At 32.9% G+C, this 18,815-nt stretch overlaps 2 protein-coding genes across 6 annotated transcripts; one reads left to right on the top strand and one right to left on the bottom strand.

The window, feature by feature from the left end:
* On the top strand, positions 1-11,589 carry LOC141399458 (L-asparaginase). 5 transcript variants are annotated; one of them, XM_073978242.1, is made up of 8 exons: positions 1-187; positions 353-485; positions 9,063-9,238; positions 9,306-9,400; positions 9,467-9,702; positions 9,761-10,510; positions 10,566-10,751; positions 10,817-11,589. In XM_073978242.1, the coding sequence occupies exons 3-8, from the start codon at positions 9,063-9,065 to the stop codon at positions 11,345-11,347; spliced, it is 1,974 nt and encodes a 657-aa protein (XP_073834343.1). In that variant the 5' UTR covers positions 1-187; positions 353-485; the 3' UTR covers positions 11,348-11,589. The 5 variants fall into 5 exon arrangements, with proteins under 5 accessions (XP_073834343.1, XP_073834344.1, XP_073834346.1 ...); XM_073978243.1 differs by having other exon boundaries at positions 4-222; XM_073978245.1 differs by having other exon boundaries at positions 5-121.
* A 446-nt stretch (positions 11,590-12,035) lies between these two features.
* MAN1 (LEM domain-containing inner nuclear membrane protein MAN1) lies at positions 12,036-14,880 on the bottom strand. The gene is made up of 2 exons (XM_073978247.1): positions 14,735-14,880; positions 12,036-14,455 (listed from the first exon to the last, which is right to left on the bottom strand). The coding sequence occupies exon 2, from the start codon at positions 14,435-14,437 to the stop codon at positions 12,308-12,310; it is 2,130 nt and encodes a 709-aa protein (XP_073834348.1). The 5' UTR covers positions 14,438-14,455; positions 14,735-14,880; the 3' UTR covers positions 12,036-12,307.
* Positions 14,881-18,815: the final 3,935 nt, after the last annotated feature.

Genomic DNA, 18,815 nt, shown 5'->3' with positions numbered 1-18,815 from the left:
TTTCAGTTTTATTCCAAAACAGCTTGTGTTCGGGTGTCTGACGGTAAAATCAATTCGATATCTATTTAAAATTTCGGCAGAAAGAGTGCAAATAAAAATATCTATGTATAAAAAGTGAATTGTTAGTGTGGCAAAATTAATAGAAGATATATCGAAAAACATATGTCAAAATTATAAGTATCTTTCGGTACGCAATTGAATCCGTAAACGTCAGTTTTATGTGTATGTTTTAAAAGTAAACTAAAACAATTAAATGCACATTATTGTGACGTGGTGATTGTAGAATTTTAGATAAAAAAATTATCCATGTGTTTTGGCCATCGTATTTTAACAACCAATTTTGAAATTACAGAAGGAAGAGCAAACATACGCAACGTCTTAGTCATCTCTCTATGCGGTGGTGAAATTTTGTTTGGATATTTAATTAGAAGCATAACAACCAAAATTGTCTGTAAAAATACCGGCTATTTTATAAAAACCACAATGTAAGTAAAAGTATCACTAAATCGTAGCTATGAGCTGATGAAATTTTCTTTAGGAATGTGTGTATTTTTTTACTAAACGAAAATTATTAGAATGCTTTTCAACGAGCACGTTAAAGGGTCATTATTATTATTTTGATGAATTTTCACAAACAACCTGAGATTATCAGTACAAATGAACTTTGTGACCACAAACAAAACAAATAGAATGCAATAATTGAATTGCACTTTCTTCCCAGGCAGGTTCTATGAAAATCGAAAATTTGCGGACATAATAGTAGCCTAAGACGGACAGTTTGTCAACTAATTATTTGAAAACCTACCAATATTCTATAATGTCGTTTTATAACTACTCATGGTAGAACAATATAAGGTAAAAGCAATACCCAGCTGACGGAACTGGAACGTTAATGTCAAATTCCATACGACATTTTATACATTTATTTCTATGTTCGATGTATATTAGGGATATATATTTTTTTGAGAACAAATATATCATACAGAAAAAACCTTTTTCTCGTAAAGACTTCTTTATATCAATAATATGTAACCACTTCCAAGTCGGAACGACGAACACCACTTACAGAGGTGGTACAACATTTGTTGATATGTGTGGTATTTTGTTAAATTTGAAAAAAATTAAAGCCCTAATAAACAAGTGCTACTTTGATTTCAAATACAAAAGTTTGAAACAGCGTCTCCTTTTTCAATGAATTTTTAGCGACCTTAAACATTATTGCAAGAATTCTACTTTCTGCGACAAATTATCCATTTAGTGGAATGATGTGTATACTTTCAAATTCAAAATGTAACGAATTTTTATGCATGTTTTTCAAATTATTTAATCAAATGTAAAAAAATATTGGTTTTATAAATTCCAATAATTTAAAGACATTTCCTTGTTTTGTTTACATGTACAGTTGACACTAACATTACAAACACAAACAAATTCCTATATGGTTGTTGCTGAGTTGCATTTGTTGTAGTATTTACTCTACCTTCTTTGTTCTACCATGATAATTACTTATTATTTTTTGTGAAATAAGGCATTCTTTAATATTCCCAGAAAACCAAGCTATCGAAAACTCATTTTTTTCTTAAAAGACATTTTTATTTTTATTAAGAAATTTTTGTTGGAAAATTAAATTGGTGTGGGTCGTGAATAATTCTCATATACATTTTCCAAATAACATTCATGTCGTCTCCATAAATGACAAAAGTCGTAACTAACAAAATAATAATTTTACAGAAGAAGCAGAAAACTTTTTAAAATGAAAAACTATTTTAACCTTTAAGAAGGCGAGTATGTGGCATATTATCAATCATATATGAATGGTAGTAAGTAATGAAACAACAAAATCTTCAATTTTATCCCATTTTCCGAAATGCCTTTTCTTGAACAGCATTGTTATTTTTTTTAACGTAGAAGTTTGAAGTTTTGCAAGAGCATGTATTTTAGTCTTATGTATTAGAATCAATCAAAAAATTAGTTATGACTTTTTTGGAGATACGACTTCAGGCATTTATGGTGAGGATATAAATGCTGTATGTAATTGGTCCGTTCCAGAACTAGCAAGACGATATTTTTTACAAGGTTCTGGAACAGAGAAACTATGAAAAAAAGGTTTTTGTAACCACATCATATGGTCAAAATTTAAATTTCGACATCCTCAGTCCAGCATTTTTTTTAAATTCCCTCGCTAAAGACAAGAGTATTATATTAGGTACTTAATAAGCCCACAAAAATATATGAACCGCTCAGTGCACACATCGATAAACTCTAAAAAACAAAAAGTTGAGAAATGCCACGATTCAGAAAGTTATTTAGTTAATATAAAAAATTATGACTATATACAACTCTTTGATACTTAATTTTCAGATTTTTCAAAAAGTGGGCGAATCATATGATGATCGGTCCAGTCGTTTTCGAACTAGAGTGAACACTGCAGAGTTTGGTAGCGAACATTTGTCACAAAACTATGCAATATTTGCAAACAAACATTTGCCAAAGTAGCTCAAGATGTGCCCTTTCAGGTCAAAAATGAACTGTTTAAAAAGATTTTCTTGAAGAAAAAGTTTTGAAAAATTAAATTTTTGGTAACGCCCTTTAGTTATTTACTTTTGTAAATATTTATTTGACAAACTGTAGGTTATTTTATGTATGGAATTTCTGAGCGTGTCGCATCAATCAATGAGTTTTGTTAGTGTGCATATTTTTGTCTATGATTGTAAATTAGGGTAGTTCTTTACAGTTTGGTAACTCATTTAATAATATGCGATTTGTTATACTTTAAAATATGATGCTAAACATATTTAACAATTACGATAGTACTGGGAGAAATAACAACTTTTTCAATAGTCTAGGTAGAATAACCCATTCCAGCTATATAAACACTATCTAATACTGGAGTAAATTTGTTGTGGTAACTCTGAAAATTCATCGAAGGTATAAAAATGTTCAGGTTAGGTTCAACTTACTTCAATAAAATAATAAAATACCTCAATAATATGCAAATAAAAATATAGTATACAAATTTGTCGTTATCAAATGCTACCCGAAAACAATAATTGTTAAATTCTTTTCGAATCTTTGATTCATTCAACCAAAGGTAGCTTCTTGGTCTTGATTATAAGCACCTATATTTAAATGTAGGTATTTTCAAGTACATGTTTACACACATATTTGTGTATGTACTATGGGCCTAAAAAGTGAGTAAAAGCTATCAATAAATGTTAAATCCACAATTAGATTTTGATAAGAAATTAATATGAATAATATTGCATACAATTTTTGCAAAGAAACTGGCATGTAACATTAATTTAACTAAAACATTATTATTTTATTATTTATTTATTATTTTTTATTTTATTAGTTTAAAAAATTCAAATATAAAATTGTATACTTTTTTCTGACGTTTATAGTATATATAATTAGTGTAGATAACTTCAAATAGATAACTTAAAATTTGGAATATGCATGACGAATGTCGTGGATTGTTGCTGGTAACCTGAACATCCATATAAAACAAATACAATATATAAAAGTACTTTAACTACAATTTTAGTTAATAGTTAAAAGTTTATGACAGTTTATCAATGAAATAGCACAGTTATTAATGTATAGATACAAATGTTATGAGATATATTGTTTACTTAGAATGCAATTTAATTTTATTAAACGCTTCCATTTATTTGTTTATGCTAATAACAATTGAAATTATTGTTTATGACCTTTACCTCTTGTTTTCTTTTAATCAATGTACTCGTCTTTGAGAAAATATGGATGATAGGACTTAGTGACAACTTTATTTTGGTCGCTAACTTACCGAAAAATATCGTTAATTACCGAAATTATAAACATTTTAATTTTACTGATTTTTGTCGATAACCAAAAAATGCATTAGAGAATCCCACAACCGAAGGCTGATTCATCGATTTCTAAATTACATATTTCGATATTCGACGAAATTTAAAAGTCCTGTAGTGGGATTCTCTATTTTTTGAGTTACCGACAAAAATCTATCAAATTAAAAGGCAAAATTATGAATGAAAAATTCAAATAAAAGTTAAAAACTTTCTTCCTATCGGTAGAAATTTACGACTACTATTTATTCGTCGCTAACTTACCGACAAACGTCGTTAATTACCGAAATTATAAGCATTTTAATTTTACCGTCAATTGTCGGTAACTCAAAAAATGAGTTAGAGAATCGCACTACCGATGCCTATTTTGCGTGTATTCTGAGTTTCAAATGCGCAACAGCGACATTTGCAAAGCAATTGACGTTTCGGAAGTCAGCCCATGTGTATATTGAATGGTATATTAAAAAAAACGCGTGCTCACCGTGTTCCTCTTTAAATTGTTCAAAATGTCAAAAAGGTTTAATTATGGATTATCAGTATATCCACCCTAGTAAACCGCAATGGTATATGTCAATATTAAAACGAAACAACAATGCAGATATTTGGCTGTCAACTGTATACATATGTATGTTAGTCCATCTCACTTTGCCTATGTCAGAGTTGTTTGACAAAGGCACATTGCTCTACCACATATTTTCTCTAATTTATTCTGGGTATTTATGCTTGTCAATAGTAATGAGATGCTGTTAAAGAGAATTGATTGCATAGTTAAGAGTGGAGTATTGCAATACATTTTATTACCGGTCTCTTTAATTTTTTACTATTGTAAATTGATTTCAAAGGAAACTTATTAAAATGGAATGAAATGTGAAAAGTCTTTTTCACCATTGGTCTGTTCCAGAACTGCAAGAATCTACTAATTTTTACTACTTTTTCCGATAACATAAAGGAAAAAATGTTATCGTAGTAAAAAATAGTACCTTCTTGCAGGTTCTGGAACAGACCAATTATATATCGATAATCATTTGGTGTCTTAATCGGAGTGACAAAAGTGCTTCAACAAGGGGTTTGATGAGGGCATGTAAAATTGTATAAATCGTACTGGAGAATACGTTGAAAAATAATAGAACCGTTTTTGATGATAAAATTCGCATTTACATTATTAGGTCAGAAACTTATATAGAAGCCCTCGCATAAAGATTTTCTATGGAAAACAAGATTTTCTATAAAGATTTTCTATGGAAAACAACATGGAAGGTAGAGTAAATACTACAACAAATACAACTCAACAACAACCACATAGGAATTTGTTTTTGTTTGTAATGTTAGTGTTAACTGTACATGTAAACAAAACAAAGAAAATTAGGAGTCTACCGAAGTCCCACGCATTCAACCATTACGCTACGTTTCACGGGTGGCTAAGCCGATCTTCAGGCGTATTAGGATGTTGTTTTTGTGGCAGACGAAGGCAAAGCTTGGTAACTAGTATACATATATCGCACTTCATTAGATAAATGCATATGCGAAATTATGTCAGTTAATTGAAACTCCGAACTTTTCCTATAGGAAAAGGACATTTCCTGTCTATAAATTATTGGAATTTATAAAACCAATATTTTTTCACATTTGATTAAATATATAATGAACATTCGTTACATTTTCAATTTGAAAGTATCCACATCATTCCACTAAATGGATAATTTGTCGCAGAAAGTAGAATTCTTGCAAAAATGTTTAAGGTCGCTAAAAATTCATTGAAAAAGGAGAACCTGTTTCAAACTTTTGTTTTTGAAATCAAAGAAGCACATGTTTATTAGGGCTTTAATTTTTTTAAAATTTAACAAAATACCACACTTATTAACAAATGTTGTACCACCTCTGTAAGTGGTAGAGCTGTCAAAAAATCGATGGCACTATCGATAATATCGATTGTTGTTTACAAAATTCAATATCGATAGATAGTTTTGCCTATCGATATTATCGGAATAAAAACCCCTAACCTGAAATCCATACAAATAAATAGAAATTTCATTGATTTTCGGTTATGTGTGTGTAAGAAAGAAAGTCCGTAGTCACACGTACACATTTTTCGGTAAAACAACATGTATTTTTTTACATTTTTTATAAAATAAAAGCATTTGTTTATTCTCCTTTACATTTCTGTGAACTACTTTTGCATAATTTCAAGAAAATCATTGACATTTCCGCCATTTTCATCTCCAAATTAATGGCGATGACAACTCAACGATAATATCGATAGCAATCGATATTTTAAAACATTATATCGAAAATATCTAATGTTGGGAATATCGGTGGTTTGCCAGCTCTAGTAAGTGGTGTTCGTCGTTCTGACTTGGAAGAGGTTACATATTATTGATATGAAGAAGTCTTTACGGGAAATAGTTTTTTTTGTATGATATATTTTTCCTCAAAAAAATATACATATATCCCTAATATACATCGAACATAGAAATAAATATATAAAAAGTCGTATGGAATTTGACACTAACGTTACAGCCCAGTTCACTCAGCTGGGTATTGCTTTTACCTTATATTAGGTGTGTTCGTTTACTCAATAATTTGTACAAATTTGTACAAGTCCGGTAACTTCTTGTAAACAGTAACAATTTGCACGAATTTTTAGTAAACGAACACACATATTGTTCTACCAAGGGAAAACAATGTAAACTACTGAGTAGTTCCAATCCCTTATGAGTGTCAGTTGAGTTGTAATTTAACTATTTTATAATTGTAGTATAGTTACTCGTACTCCTCAATCAGGTCTATAATACATTATTTTTATTAATTATATATACATATTGTGAAATTATATTGCATATGAAATGCGTAAATGAATAGGAAATATTGTTACTTTTGTGAGTTCCGATTCTTAGAATACATTTTGTACAGTTATCAACTGCTTTTCATGGGTAGTTTCAAAGCTTTAATATTTTATTTATACTTTATATAAATCATGTTATATTAATCGAATTGTAGTTTACAGCCCTTAGGTCGTAACACTGGGTATTATTTTTAAGTAAATAAAAGCCACAACACAAATAAAGTTTGAAGATAGGTTCTATGGTTAAAAATTTTACTTTTCAACAAAGAAAACGGAAATTGTTACATTTAAAGATCAAAAATAATAATATAAAATTATTATATTCAAATACAAAAAAACACATCGCTTTGGAAATAAGATAGGGGATTTCTATTGAATGGTCAATGTAACCGATAGAGCCAACCACCTTTCATTCCTGATCGTTAAAACTGCTGTCACGAATCAAAAAAGAATATTTTCTAAAGGTGATGCAGCTTATCTGTTATTTAATCTCAGTTTTCAATTCCATGTTTCAACCCAAAAAAACGCAATATAGAAAATCGAACAATGCACAGTGAGAATTTGCACTAATTGGGCAACGACGCAACTTCGAAAACAATTATTATTAACAAAAAAATTATTATTAACAAAAAAATTATTATTAACAAAAAAATTCAACCACTATCATCTCACATGATTTTATTTTCAATGCATTTAAAAATATTTACCGACCTTTTTATTAAAACAACAAAACAGAAATAGACAACTCGTTAAACGATTTATGAGTTATTAATACGTTCTGCTACAATTACTGTTAGATGTATAATTAACACCTTAAAGTTGTTTCTGTATAACTTTTAAACTAATAAATAAAAATATATTATACGTTCACACTTTTGTGTAAATATCTTTAAAATTAAGAGCAAAAATATGTTATGTTGCTGCAAATAAATCCAACATTACTTATGCAGTATTTGAAATGCAAAATATTTGATTTAAAGATAAATAATAGGCCGCTTTAAGTTCATTCTTCAATTTAATTGAAAAGAGGTGTTAAAGAACATTTCTCAATGAATTTGTTTATTTGGTCAATCTTATTTATCGAGTGGATGTTTGGGTATAAATAGTTTTTTTAGCACAAACAAATAACTAGGCATCTGATGAGTATCTCTGACGATGTCCGAAACTATGATATTCCCTGCCTTACCTCTTTTCAAACAATGCCGAATATTCTCCATTAATAAATTGGTAGTTTTAATATAATATTAAAACGACAACAAATTACACTTAACCGTAATTTTTCTTAATATGCATTATTTCACTGTTCTACGATAAATAAAAATCATTTTTTATCTCAACATAGAAGAAAACAAAGTAACAATTCTGAAAGAGCATAGTGTAAGGCACGACGATGTCATAGAGTCAAATCCGTATAGATCTGAAATACAAACACCCTCGATATACTTTTCAAATTTATGGCATGTTTTTCTGTATGTCGAAAGAAGAATGTGTGCGAATGAAACACGTCCAAACTCTTGTGTGTGTTTTCAAATTTGCAAAGCAAAAGCAAAGGTAAAATTATTTCGAAAACTAAAGTTCGGTCGTGTTTCATTCGCACACATTCTTCTTTCGACATACAGAAACTGGCTGTATGACAATTCGAATTCAAATTCGTTCGAATTGCTACCAAACTCCTCTTGGTGTAGAAAATGTTGTTTGAAAACAAAACTGAATCAAATATTTTTCCAAAAACAGAAGTTTGGTAGTAGTTCCAACAAATTTGTATCCGAATCGTCTTAAGTAGAAACAGGTCATAAATATTTTTACAAAACAGAAGTCTGGTAGTAATTCAAACGAATTTGAATTCGAATCGTCTTAGAGAAGCAGGCCATTAATGCACAAATTGGATACTCAATATGAAACGAAAATGTTCAATTGTATTAAAAAAAATGTAATGGCCGCACTTTAATCTTTTCATAAAATGTTTGCGATTAAAATAACATATTAACATTTCACATAGATAGGCATCTAAAAAAGATTGTTTTGCAGAATTGGTGTTGCACCTCAGGAAATTCTTTTACTCTGAACAAAGCGATCCTCTAAATTAAATCGGCCTTGTTTCCTTTTTCTTAGATATGAATGTATGATCAATTTCATCACTGAACTTTCACATTTTTTTTTTTTTTGTTAGACTGTGTTATCCATGATAAGACAATAATAACAGTTGTCATTATTTTATTACCAAATGAAAAGATAACATGGATCTATCACATTTACGTCTTGAAAAGATTTGACATTTTTGATACGTACGAATAGAAAGTATAGAATCAAACAGACAGTACATACAATACATATGCGAAACAAAAATCAATTTAATATTGATAATATAATTTCAGATGTCCCATACAAATGGCAATGGTCACAGTGAACCTTCTAATGGGAATGGTATTGAGATTCCCGATGAACCCGACTGTGGATTGACGATGAAAACAAATTTGAAGTCATTATCTTCAATAGACTCATTTATACCATCATCGCCAACAAAAAGTTCAGCTTTAAAACGAAATACCAGGTAACCCAATGGGGGGGGGGGGGGGAACAAAATGAAACTAATAACACAATTTTTTTTATACATCCAGTTACGGCAAACTTATGTCCACAGAAACAAAAGAAACCCGAGTAAGAGTTATATATACAGGCGGTACAATTGGCATGGTCAGAAATGAAAGAAATGGTAAAATTTTAAACGGTTTCAAATAATCCACAGTATTCTTCAATATCTCTAATCTTCTGTTTTCAGTCTTGGCCCCCATTCCAAATGCATTGGTCAAAAGAATTCGAAAATATCCGAATATGCATGACGAAGAATATGCCCAGAAACGTTTCGGCCCATCAGCCTCAATGGCACCGTTGGTACTACCATATGTCCAGGATGAAAGTAATCGCGTTCTTTACCAAATAACAGAATATAGTCCCCTGCTGGATTCGAGCAATATGACAATGAATGATTGGGCCAGAATTGCAAAGGATATTCAGGTATTCATTACATCTCTAGAATGATAAAACCAAATCAATTAATCACCTACTCCTGTAGCAATCATATGAATTTTTCGATGGATTTGTGGTCTTGCACGGCACAGATACACTATCCTACTCTGCTTCAGCGTTATCTTTTATGCTGGAGAATCTAGGCAAAACTGTGATAATTACTGGTTCTCAGATACCCATATTTGAAACACGTACCGATGGCAAAGACAACTTTACATCAGCCCTAATTATAGCGGGAAACTATGTAATTCCTGAGGTATGTGTTTTCTTTGGCAATAAACTTATGCGTGGAAACCGCACCGTCAAAGTGAGCTCAAATTCACTGGATGCTTTTGACACACCCAATGTCCCACCGCTCGGACGTATAGGCATCAAAGTGGACATTGACTATCGTTTAATATTTAGGCCATGTAAAGTGTCCCGCTTCAACGTTCATTTACAACTGGATGAAAATGTGGGTATTCTTCGGATATTCCCGAGCATATCGACATCAACATTTCGGGCGTTTTTAGCACCACCCATGAAAGGTGTAGTGCTACAGTCTTTTGGTTCTGGTAATGTGCCAGCAAACCGTAAAGACCTTTTGGATGAGTTGAGAGATGCATGTAATCGTGGTGTTATTATTGTAAATTGCACACAATGTCCAACGGGATCAGTGGCTGAAATTTACCAAACAGGTAAAGTACTCTTCGACATGGGTGTTATTCCAGGATTTGACATGACTCCAGAAGCTGCTTTGTCCAAATTATCGTATGTCTTGGGTAAAAGTGAATGGTCTCTAGATGTTAAGAAACAGGTGGGTAAATTGTCTATATTCTGTTGTATATTTCAATGCCCTTCTTTCAATTCAGATGATGCAATCCAATCTAAGAGGTGAGCTAACTTCCAATGCTGGCCCAAAAATGGAAGAATATGATTTGGTAGATGCAGTGGCGAGATCATTGCACCTCTCTTCACCTGAGGAACTAAGTCAACTTGGTGCTACCCTTTTCCCTGCCATGGTAAATGCTGCTGTTGCAGCAGGCGATATTCAGAAAGTAAGATTTAAGTGTTACACCGTCAATAAAGATGGAATCCCTAAGGACTTTTCTCATTTTTTCAGCTAAACAATCTCAAAGCTTATGGAGCAGATTTGTCTGGTGTAAATCAAGATAATCGTACTGGTCTTCATTTGGCCTGCTACAAGGGCAATTTATCTGTAGTAAATCACTTATTACTTAATGGAGTTTCAGTACACATCAGAGATATTCACGAAAGAACACCCCTCTTGGAGGCGGTTACCACAGATAATCATGAAATAATAAATTTGCTTATCACATGTGGAGCTCACTTAACAGGATCATCGAGAGCTGTTGGTGAACAATTATGTGCAGCCGCAGCAAGGGGTTCTCTTTTGCGACTTCAATCCTACCAGCTGGCTGGTGCGGATCTTTGCCAACCGGATCCTTCTGGTCGAACGGCCCTCCATGTTGCTGCGCAACATGGTTATGAGGAAATTGTACAATATCTGTTAGATTATACCGATAATCTCAAGGAAACCGATATGCTTGGACTTACTGCATTGGATTATGCTGAACGTGCTGATCAACAACATATTGTAGCCCTACTCAGCAGTCGAATAAATGGGGATTGATACTACCAATACGCCACCACTATTTAATACTCGGTGCTAACTTAATGCTTCCTAGAAATGAAACGGGACTCATGCATATCTCGAAAATGATGAATGAATGGACTGTTTTACACAATTTGACGACGGCCAAAAAATTTAATGACACCAATGAAGTCAATTCAAATTATCTCGAAGTTTAAATTAAATTATCCAGTGGATGTTAACTATTATACTAAGTAATATACCAAATATTGTTAAATAGATTTTTCGTTGTGGTGTTTGTTTTCTTTTTATAACAAAAAAGCAAACCTATGAATGGGTAAGTAGATATGGTAAAGGCAAGGACATTTTTCAATGTTACGTTCCTAAATTGCAATGTGTATTAAGAGTCAATATTTTTGGCCTTGGAATTGATGTTTGGATTCCCTTCAACTCTTAAAATTAGCTGTGTCTTTTTACGTGATAATTTGTTATTATTATTACTAATGTTGCAAATTTTGATAGTTGTATAATAGAAAAGTTGCTGAAAAAATTTTTCAACAACATTTATTTATTTCTTTCATATAATGCAATTTTAAGCCCTAGGGCCGATTACAATTAAATTGCAAATTGAACTACTCGATTACATTTAGTAAGTAAAAAGACACACCAATTATCGAGTACGCAGACAGGCATATTATGTTTGTGGCAAAATTTAAAAAATATATTGTTTTGTGTTTTTAAAGCAATTTTTATTTTTAATCAAATCCGATTACATATAAAATAACAGACCTTTTCATCAAACGCGTCTTAATTCAGTATTCGTTTATTTTCAAATCGTAAAAAAAACTTAAACCATACAAACATGACCTTACAAAACATTCTTCTTTGTAAAATTATGAATCCTATTTATTACGCTGACATAAGCTAAGTATGTATGTTCCGTATACAATTTGCAGACATCATATAATTATTTGATCCTGTTCTGTAACGCAGTACTTTCTATGTGGCATTTCTAATTGTAAGCGGTGTTGTACTTGTCGAATTGGGAAAACGTGCAAGGAAGCGCGGCAGTCTCAAGAATTTAATCGAGACTAAACGATTATCAAACCACCATCCATTAATTTCATTGTGAACAATGCCGGCATCTTTTTCACTGGCGCAACGAATATAAACGCAACAGTTTTGGCGATCCAACTGTATATCATGGATTTGACATTGAGGTCCTACTTTTTCTAAAATCGATTCAATGACAGACTGTAGATCGGGTTGGCTGCTTTCATCAAACATGTGACGAACTTTTAAACAATTTGTCGGAGGATCCAAAATTTTATTGACATTATCAAACGCTGGACTTTGCCACTGCTTCTTTTGTGGCTTGCCATTGTCGTGTTTATCGCACGTTCCTGCTATTGTTGTCGATGAAAGAAAACTGTGGGAATTCGATGGACTTACAGATTCGCACCACCTCATTGTACGAAATTCTTCGCCATTATGCAAAATTGTTCCGAATTGTATGCGGCTATCATTGCATTCCAACTTGTGTATAGCTTCATTCCATGCACCCAGTAGGGATTTTCTTTTATTGAGTGGAATCAGTTTGTCACGTAAATGATGAATAATAACTTCCCCAGAATCATTCTTTAGAGATCGTCTATTCATTAATTCCTTAATGATTTCTTTACAAAAGTTTTCAACAGCTTTGGTTTTTCTCTCGCTTCTTTGTCGCAACAGGCGCCAGACGGCATAGACAATAATACAAACAAAAGCAATCAGAAAAGTCGTCCCAATTATGAAGAGGAAACGTTGCAATTTATTCATCAGAATACATTTTAATGGTAGATATGGCTTTAGGAGAGCAAAACGTACATCCCTATAAATATCCATCGTGTCGGGATCTTCCGATGTATTAAATATTTGAATTTTCCATTGGGGATTTTGATCAATGAGGTAGAGTGCAGCTTTCAGACTCTTCAGCAGTTTATGACTATCCGAACTTCGTTTCCGGTACAAGTATTTTAGAAAATCGGTCACTGTTACCTCTGGGCTCTGATCCCTATTTTGGCAATAATGCAACTCGGTGTTCTGTTGCAACAGCTGGATAAGTTCTTTACACAATGTCAAAGAGGGTGCAATTAAATCGTGATTAATGCAATCCACGGATGGTCTTACCAAGGACGTGGAATCCATATGTTCGTCACACAAGGCAAATGAGGTACTCTTTTCTAGCATTGTACTAGGCATGTCTGGAGGTTTGGTCATGTACAGAATCGATAGAACTACGAAAAATAGACCCAAACAACACATTAAAACATATGGCACAGACGATTGCTTCAGTTTCCCCTTTATATTAAGCTTACTCCAAATTATGTCACTAATACTTCTGTTTGGTTTCTTCCTTGTCACAGAATATCGAGTGGGACTGCCGCTATCGGAGTCTGAGTCCGTTGAATACGAGAAATTATTTTTTGCAGTATACGAAGGAGTAGCATTGTGCGTACCTCTTAAGGAAATATCTCTCAGCTTTAACAATCTACTTACCACACCAGAAGATTCGTTATTAGCACTGTAACTTGGTGTTCTATTTATATCTCGAAGATTTGGTGATTCAAACCTTTTTATTGGACGTTGGACGTCATTTGCCAAAATTGGGGGTGGTATGTATATTTTCGGCGATGATCTTGTTGTTGGCGATTTATTTCTTTCATCTGTTACTGCCTTTCGTGGGTAATCTCTGTACATATACGACATCCCTTCATTCGATAAGTAGCTATGTTTTTGTTCAAACTGATCTGCTCTTAACTCAGATGATGAAGTACCGTTGCTGTATGGTATATTGCCCAAAGTATCTGTGGAGTTTGTATTAGAACGTCCAAATGAATGGTGTGTCCGTCTCCTTCCAGGAGAGACATTTCGCCGTGTTGAAGTAGCGGTTGTAGTGGGCATAGTTTGCAAGCTACGCCTATTCGGTTTACTGACCGAGGAGTTGGCATTGTTAAGGGCATGGTATTTAAGTTTTTTAATCAGTAGGTTCCTAGTGGTCTCAACAATTGGCACGACAGGAATCCCATACTTTTTCAGTTCCTGACGTAATTCAGCATCGCTGAGGTTGTCAAAGTACGCTTCATTCATTGGAGATGTGTGACTAGCCTATAACAAAACAAAAAACATCATAAAAGGCATTATATTTATTTCCATTAAACAAATTATCGTTTTGCTAAAATCAACCAAGAGAGGTGGATTTTTTATTCAAGAAATGGTTTCAAAAGCAACAAGAAGTTTCCAAAGGAAGAATCGCGTCGTGTTCTGTTCCTGCAAGCTCCAACCACGGAAACAATCAGAACGTCGTTTTCTACAAAGACTGTCTTCCCGTGTACACAGACGAATTCCTATAAAATGACTTAATATATATTCTGCGAGGAATCTTACCTATAATATATTCCGAAAATGAAAATTCCAAAATTAAATTTATAAAATTAATTCTAAATAAACAACACTCTCTACAAATATAACCATAACCAGCTACCAATTACCAAATATCTAAATACCAAGTGCAAAAATCTTCTTCGTATAACACAGTTACTCACATTGGATTGATAACTTGTAATTGTATCAGAAAGCCAAGTTTATTGGTATGTTCCCTTACCCAGCAAAAAAGTTTGGAAGTAGTGCAATGCAGAGTTATGATCTCAATACATCTTTCGATGCAGTCCACATGGAAGCTCTCGCTTAAAGATCCCTAACCAAGCAAACCAATTTTTTGATCCCTTCAGTCGCAGTCTTTTTTTCTGAACACAAGAAAGAGTGTTAAAATTCTAAAGCTGAAAACAGATACAACGTTTGATTAAAGTTTTGCGTTGGGCGTCGAGAAAAAAACAACAACAACAGGCATGGTAGAACAAATACAAGGTAAAGTTAATACTACAACAAATACAACTCGAACAACAACCACAAAGGAATTTGTTTTTGTTTGTAACGTTACTGCCAGTTGTATTTGTAAACAAAACAAGGAAATGTCTATAAATTATTGGAATTTAAAAAACTAATAATTTTTCACATTTGGTTGAATATTTTGGAAAACAATGAAAATTCGTTACATTTTCAATTTTTATGTTTCCACATCATTCCACTAAATGCATAAATTCTCGCAGAAAGTAGAATTCTTGCAGAAAAGTTTGGGGTCGCTGGAAATTCATAGAAAAAGGAGAAGCTGTTTCAATGTTTTGTGTTAGAAATCAAAGAAGCACATGTTTATTAGGGCTTTATTTTTTTAAATTTTAACAAAATACCTCACATATTAACAAACGTTATATCGCCTCTACAAGCGGTGATTTACTGCGCGGCTTATCGTTCGAACTTGGAGGAGGTTACATATCATTGATATGAAGAAGTCTTTCTGGGAAACGGTTTTTTCCGAATGATATATTTTTTTCTCAAAAAATATATGTCCCTAATGTACATCGAAATAGAAATAAATGTATAAAATGTCATATGAAATTTGACACTAACGTTACAACCCAGTTCAGTCAGCTGTGTATTGCTGCTACCTTTTCTTATTCTACCATGAACAACAGGGCGACGACGATACTAGAGTTGTGCCAAAGGAACTATATGGAACTATCTAGTTTACTTTGCAGTTCCAATGGCCCACATTTTTTATTTGAACAAACTGCGTATACTTACTATCACACGTTATATTTCATGATGTTACTCATACGTTTTGGAACTAGTACAAGGAACTAGATTACCCAACTCTAGACGATACTAAAGTCCAGCGTTTATCTGTTTGTCGGCATATATTTCAAATGAATTTGAATTTTTCGGCATCATGCCCAACAGTGTAAAAACGCCCAAAAGGACACAAAACTTTACCCAAACGTTGCATGTGTTTTAAGCTTAAGAATTTGTTTTATAAAAAATAAAGAAACACAAACTAAAGTTATGAACATTGTTGTAATTCACGAGACGCAAACTATTTTTGAAGTGGACTCGGAGTTATTTTGTCAATCTGAGCTGGAGTAGGAGGATAAATAAAAAACCATTTGGATGATGGAGCAAAATCAATTGCACTGTCAGCAAATGCAGAGCAGAGGAAGTAAACTCAGTTATGATCAAATTAAATGGAAAATTTGTATAATTTGTGTTAATGTAATAAAGTTAATATTCTTGTTTTACACGAATAAGCAGTGTATTTTATTTATTTTGTGATATTTGCAATGGCTTGTATTTTATAACATCTTTAGACTGCATTTAAATTCAATCCAAAACTCTACATCAAAGACTGTGATTTGGATCGAAAATGGAGTGCATCCTAGCTGTGTGCCGTGGAAGCAAAATGGAGTACATCCTAGCTGCGCGCTCTCTTGTAAAATTCATAGGAATAGATGTATTCCAGCGGCAATTGTTCTAGTGATTTAACTGCATCCGCGGATGTAAAATTTTTGCTGGGTACTTTTGAAAATGGCAAGAGTAGTAAAAGTTTGGTCTAACTAGTCGAGTTTATCTGAACGACCATTTCTCACCTGCCGCTGCAAGTTAGAACTTTATGTGCAAGAAACTTCAACGTTTAAAGATGGTGTCAAAGTTCAAAATGTTGAATTCTTATATTCATTTCATTCATTCATTTCATTTATTTCACATGTAATTTGAGGCGATGGGGCCCATAAATAAAAAAATTACAATATATGTATGTACGCATTAAGCTAAACCTAAAGGAGTGGCTAAGGTTTCCTGATGGCAGAGAAGACATGGCGCCAGTCAATGTGATGCTTTGCTTCATGATGTTGAATGTGGAGATTTTTGAAGTTTTTTCTTGAAATATGTCACTCTTTGAGTAAATGAGCGATATATATAAGTGATGACGTCAAATTATGCATTTTTACTACTCCCACTGTTAATTTGGTTTACATATGCGGCTATGAGAGTTTTTAGGTGTTTCGGTTGAATTCGCATTTATTCATCAGTCACACTTATTCTTGAGCTCTAATCGTCATAAAATTGGGGAAGGGTTCTTTGTTTCAATACAAAGAACTAAGAGAACTGATGAGTCCAAGTGGCGTTGGACGAAACTAGTCTTCTCTGCCATCCCCAAAAGTAGTCAATTTTACTGCACCCACTTTAAACTTGTTGTTTTTTAAGTTTGGAAACAAAAAACACGAGATTAAGCTTGACTTACATACAAATAGTAAGTAAAACACACATCTCAACAAAACTGCCAAAGAGAATCTAAAAATGTTTCTAATGTTTAATGAAGAATTTTCTTTTTTGTTCTTTATTATAAATATACAACTGTTTTATTCAAATCAAAGAGGTCGAAAAAAAACAACAAAAACTAAAAAAGCAGCAGAAGTTTTTTGTTGGAACCATGTCGACAACAGTAAAAAATGTCAACCCAACTTTTGACAGAATAGGTCATAATGAGAAAACATTGTAATCAGCTGTTAGCAGTGGCCTGTCTGTTCCTTTACTTTTGAAAATGATAAAACCGGCAAAAGTAGTAAAATTTGTAAACTGATCCCATATAAATTGTATTGCGTTTGAAGTAAGGGAACGCTTTACGAGTAAAAAGTGGTAAAACTTGAAGATTCTCGCACGTAAAGGAACAGAGCTTATTCTACCATGGTCAATACCATTGCCTGTACGTCGAATAAATCCTCATAAAGAAGGTTAACCCGGCAAAAAGCTATAATATAAACATGCTGTTAGCCAACATAATCGCCATAATCACAAACTATTCTGTAATCCGCCAAAAAATATCCATGTCGCCAAGTCAAAAATAAAGTCGCCAAACGCATTGAAAATTCGCCACGTTGACAACCCTGTCTAAAAGCCATGGTACAATTACAAAGGTGGATGCATCGGCGAATTGCTACAAAAAAGCAACTTTTTTTGTAATGTAAACTGTCAAAATTTTCGCCAAATGGTCTCCTGTTGTTTATTTCTATCGCTTGTGTTTGTCTATAAACTGTAGACAAGATATCTTACTTACCGAATCATATGGTTTTTTTGTTTTGATTTTTCATGGCGAATTCCTAGTTTTTTGACGTTTTAGATTCGATCAGCTGGGCTGAGGCATCTACCTTTGTAATTGTACCATGCTAAAAGCACTATAATGCTTGCTTTACATTTACGAAATCCACTCGATTTCAGCTGTCAAATCCATAGGTTAAACGTGAAATGAAATCCAGATGAGATTTCATTTGACGTTTGAGCTATGGAATTGACAGTTGAAATCGAGTTGATTTCGTAAATGTAAACTTAGCATAAAGCTGGGTACACATTGTCAGTTTTGAATGACAGCTTTGTTGTTGCTTGCTAGTGTGGCCGTTCATTTTTGTCATTCATCACGCAACCACCAAATGTTTTGTGGTTGCTTGAAGGTTTGACAGTTATCGATAATTGTGAAATATCGACATTCAAAACTGACAATGTGTACCCAGCTTAACCCTGCGTTTACACATGACAGGACAGTTGACTTCATGTATTGATTGTCAAAATCCCACAACTTGCC

This window comes from Musca autumnalis, unplaced genomic scaffold, assembly GCF_047663935.1.
Source record: "Musca autumnalis isolate F117 unplaced genomic scaffold, ASM4766393v1 scaffold_3, whole genome shotgun sequence".
NCBI lineage: Eukaryota > Metazoa > Arthropoda > Insecta > Diptera > Muscidae > Musca > Musca autumnalis.
This window is presented reverse-complemented; position numbering and strand designations above follow the sequence as displayed.

Bases quoted from the DNA above. Each gene is read 5' to 3' on its own strand.
- LOC141399458 (XM_073978242.1), top strand. From the start codon at position 9,063: ATGTCCCATACAAATGGCAATGGTCACAGTGAACCTTCTAATGGGAAT. The intron at 9,401-9,466 runs GTAAAATTTTAA...TTCTGTTTTCAG, and splicing joins GGTCAGAAATGAAAGAAATG to TCTTGGCCCCCATTCCAAAT. The intron at 10,752-10,816 runs GTAAGATTTAAG...TCATTTTTTCAG, and splicing joins CAGCAGGCGATATTCAGAAA to CTAAACAATCTCAAAGCTTA.
- MAN1 (XM_073978247.1), bottom strand. From the start codon at position 14,437: ATGAATGAAGCGTACTTTGACAACCTCAGCGATGCTGAATTACGTCAG.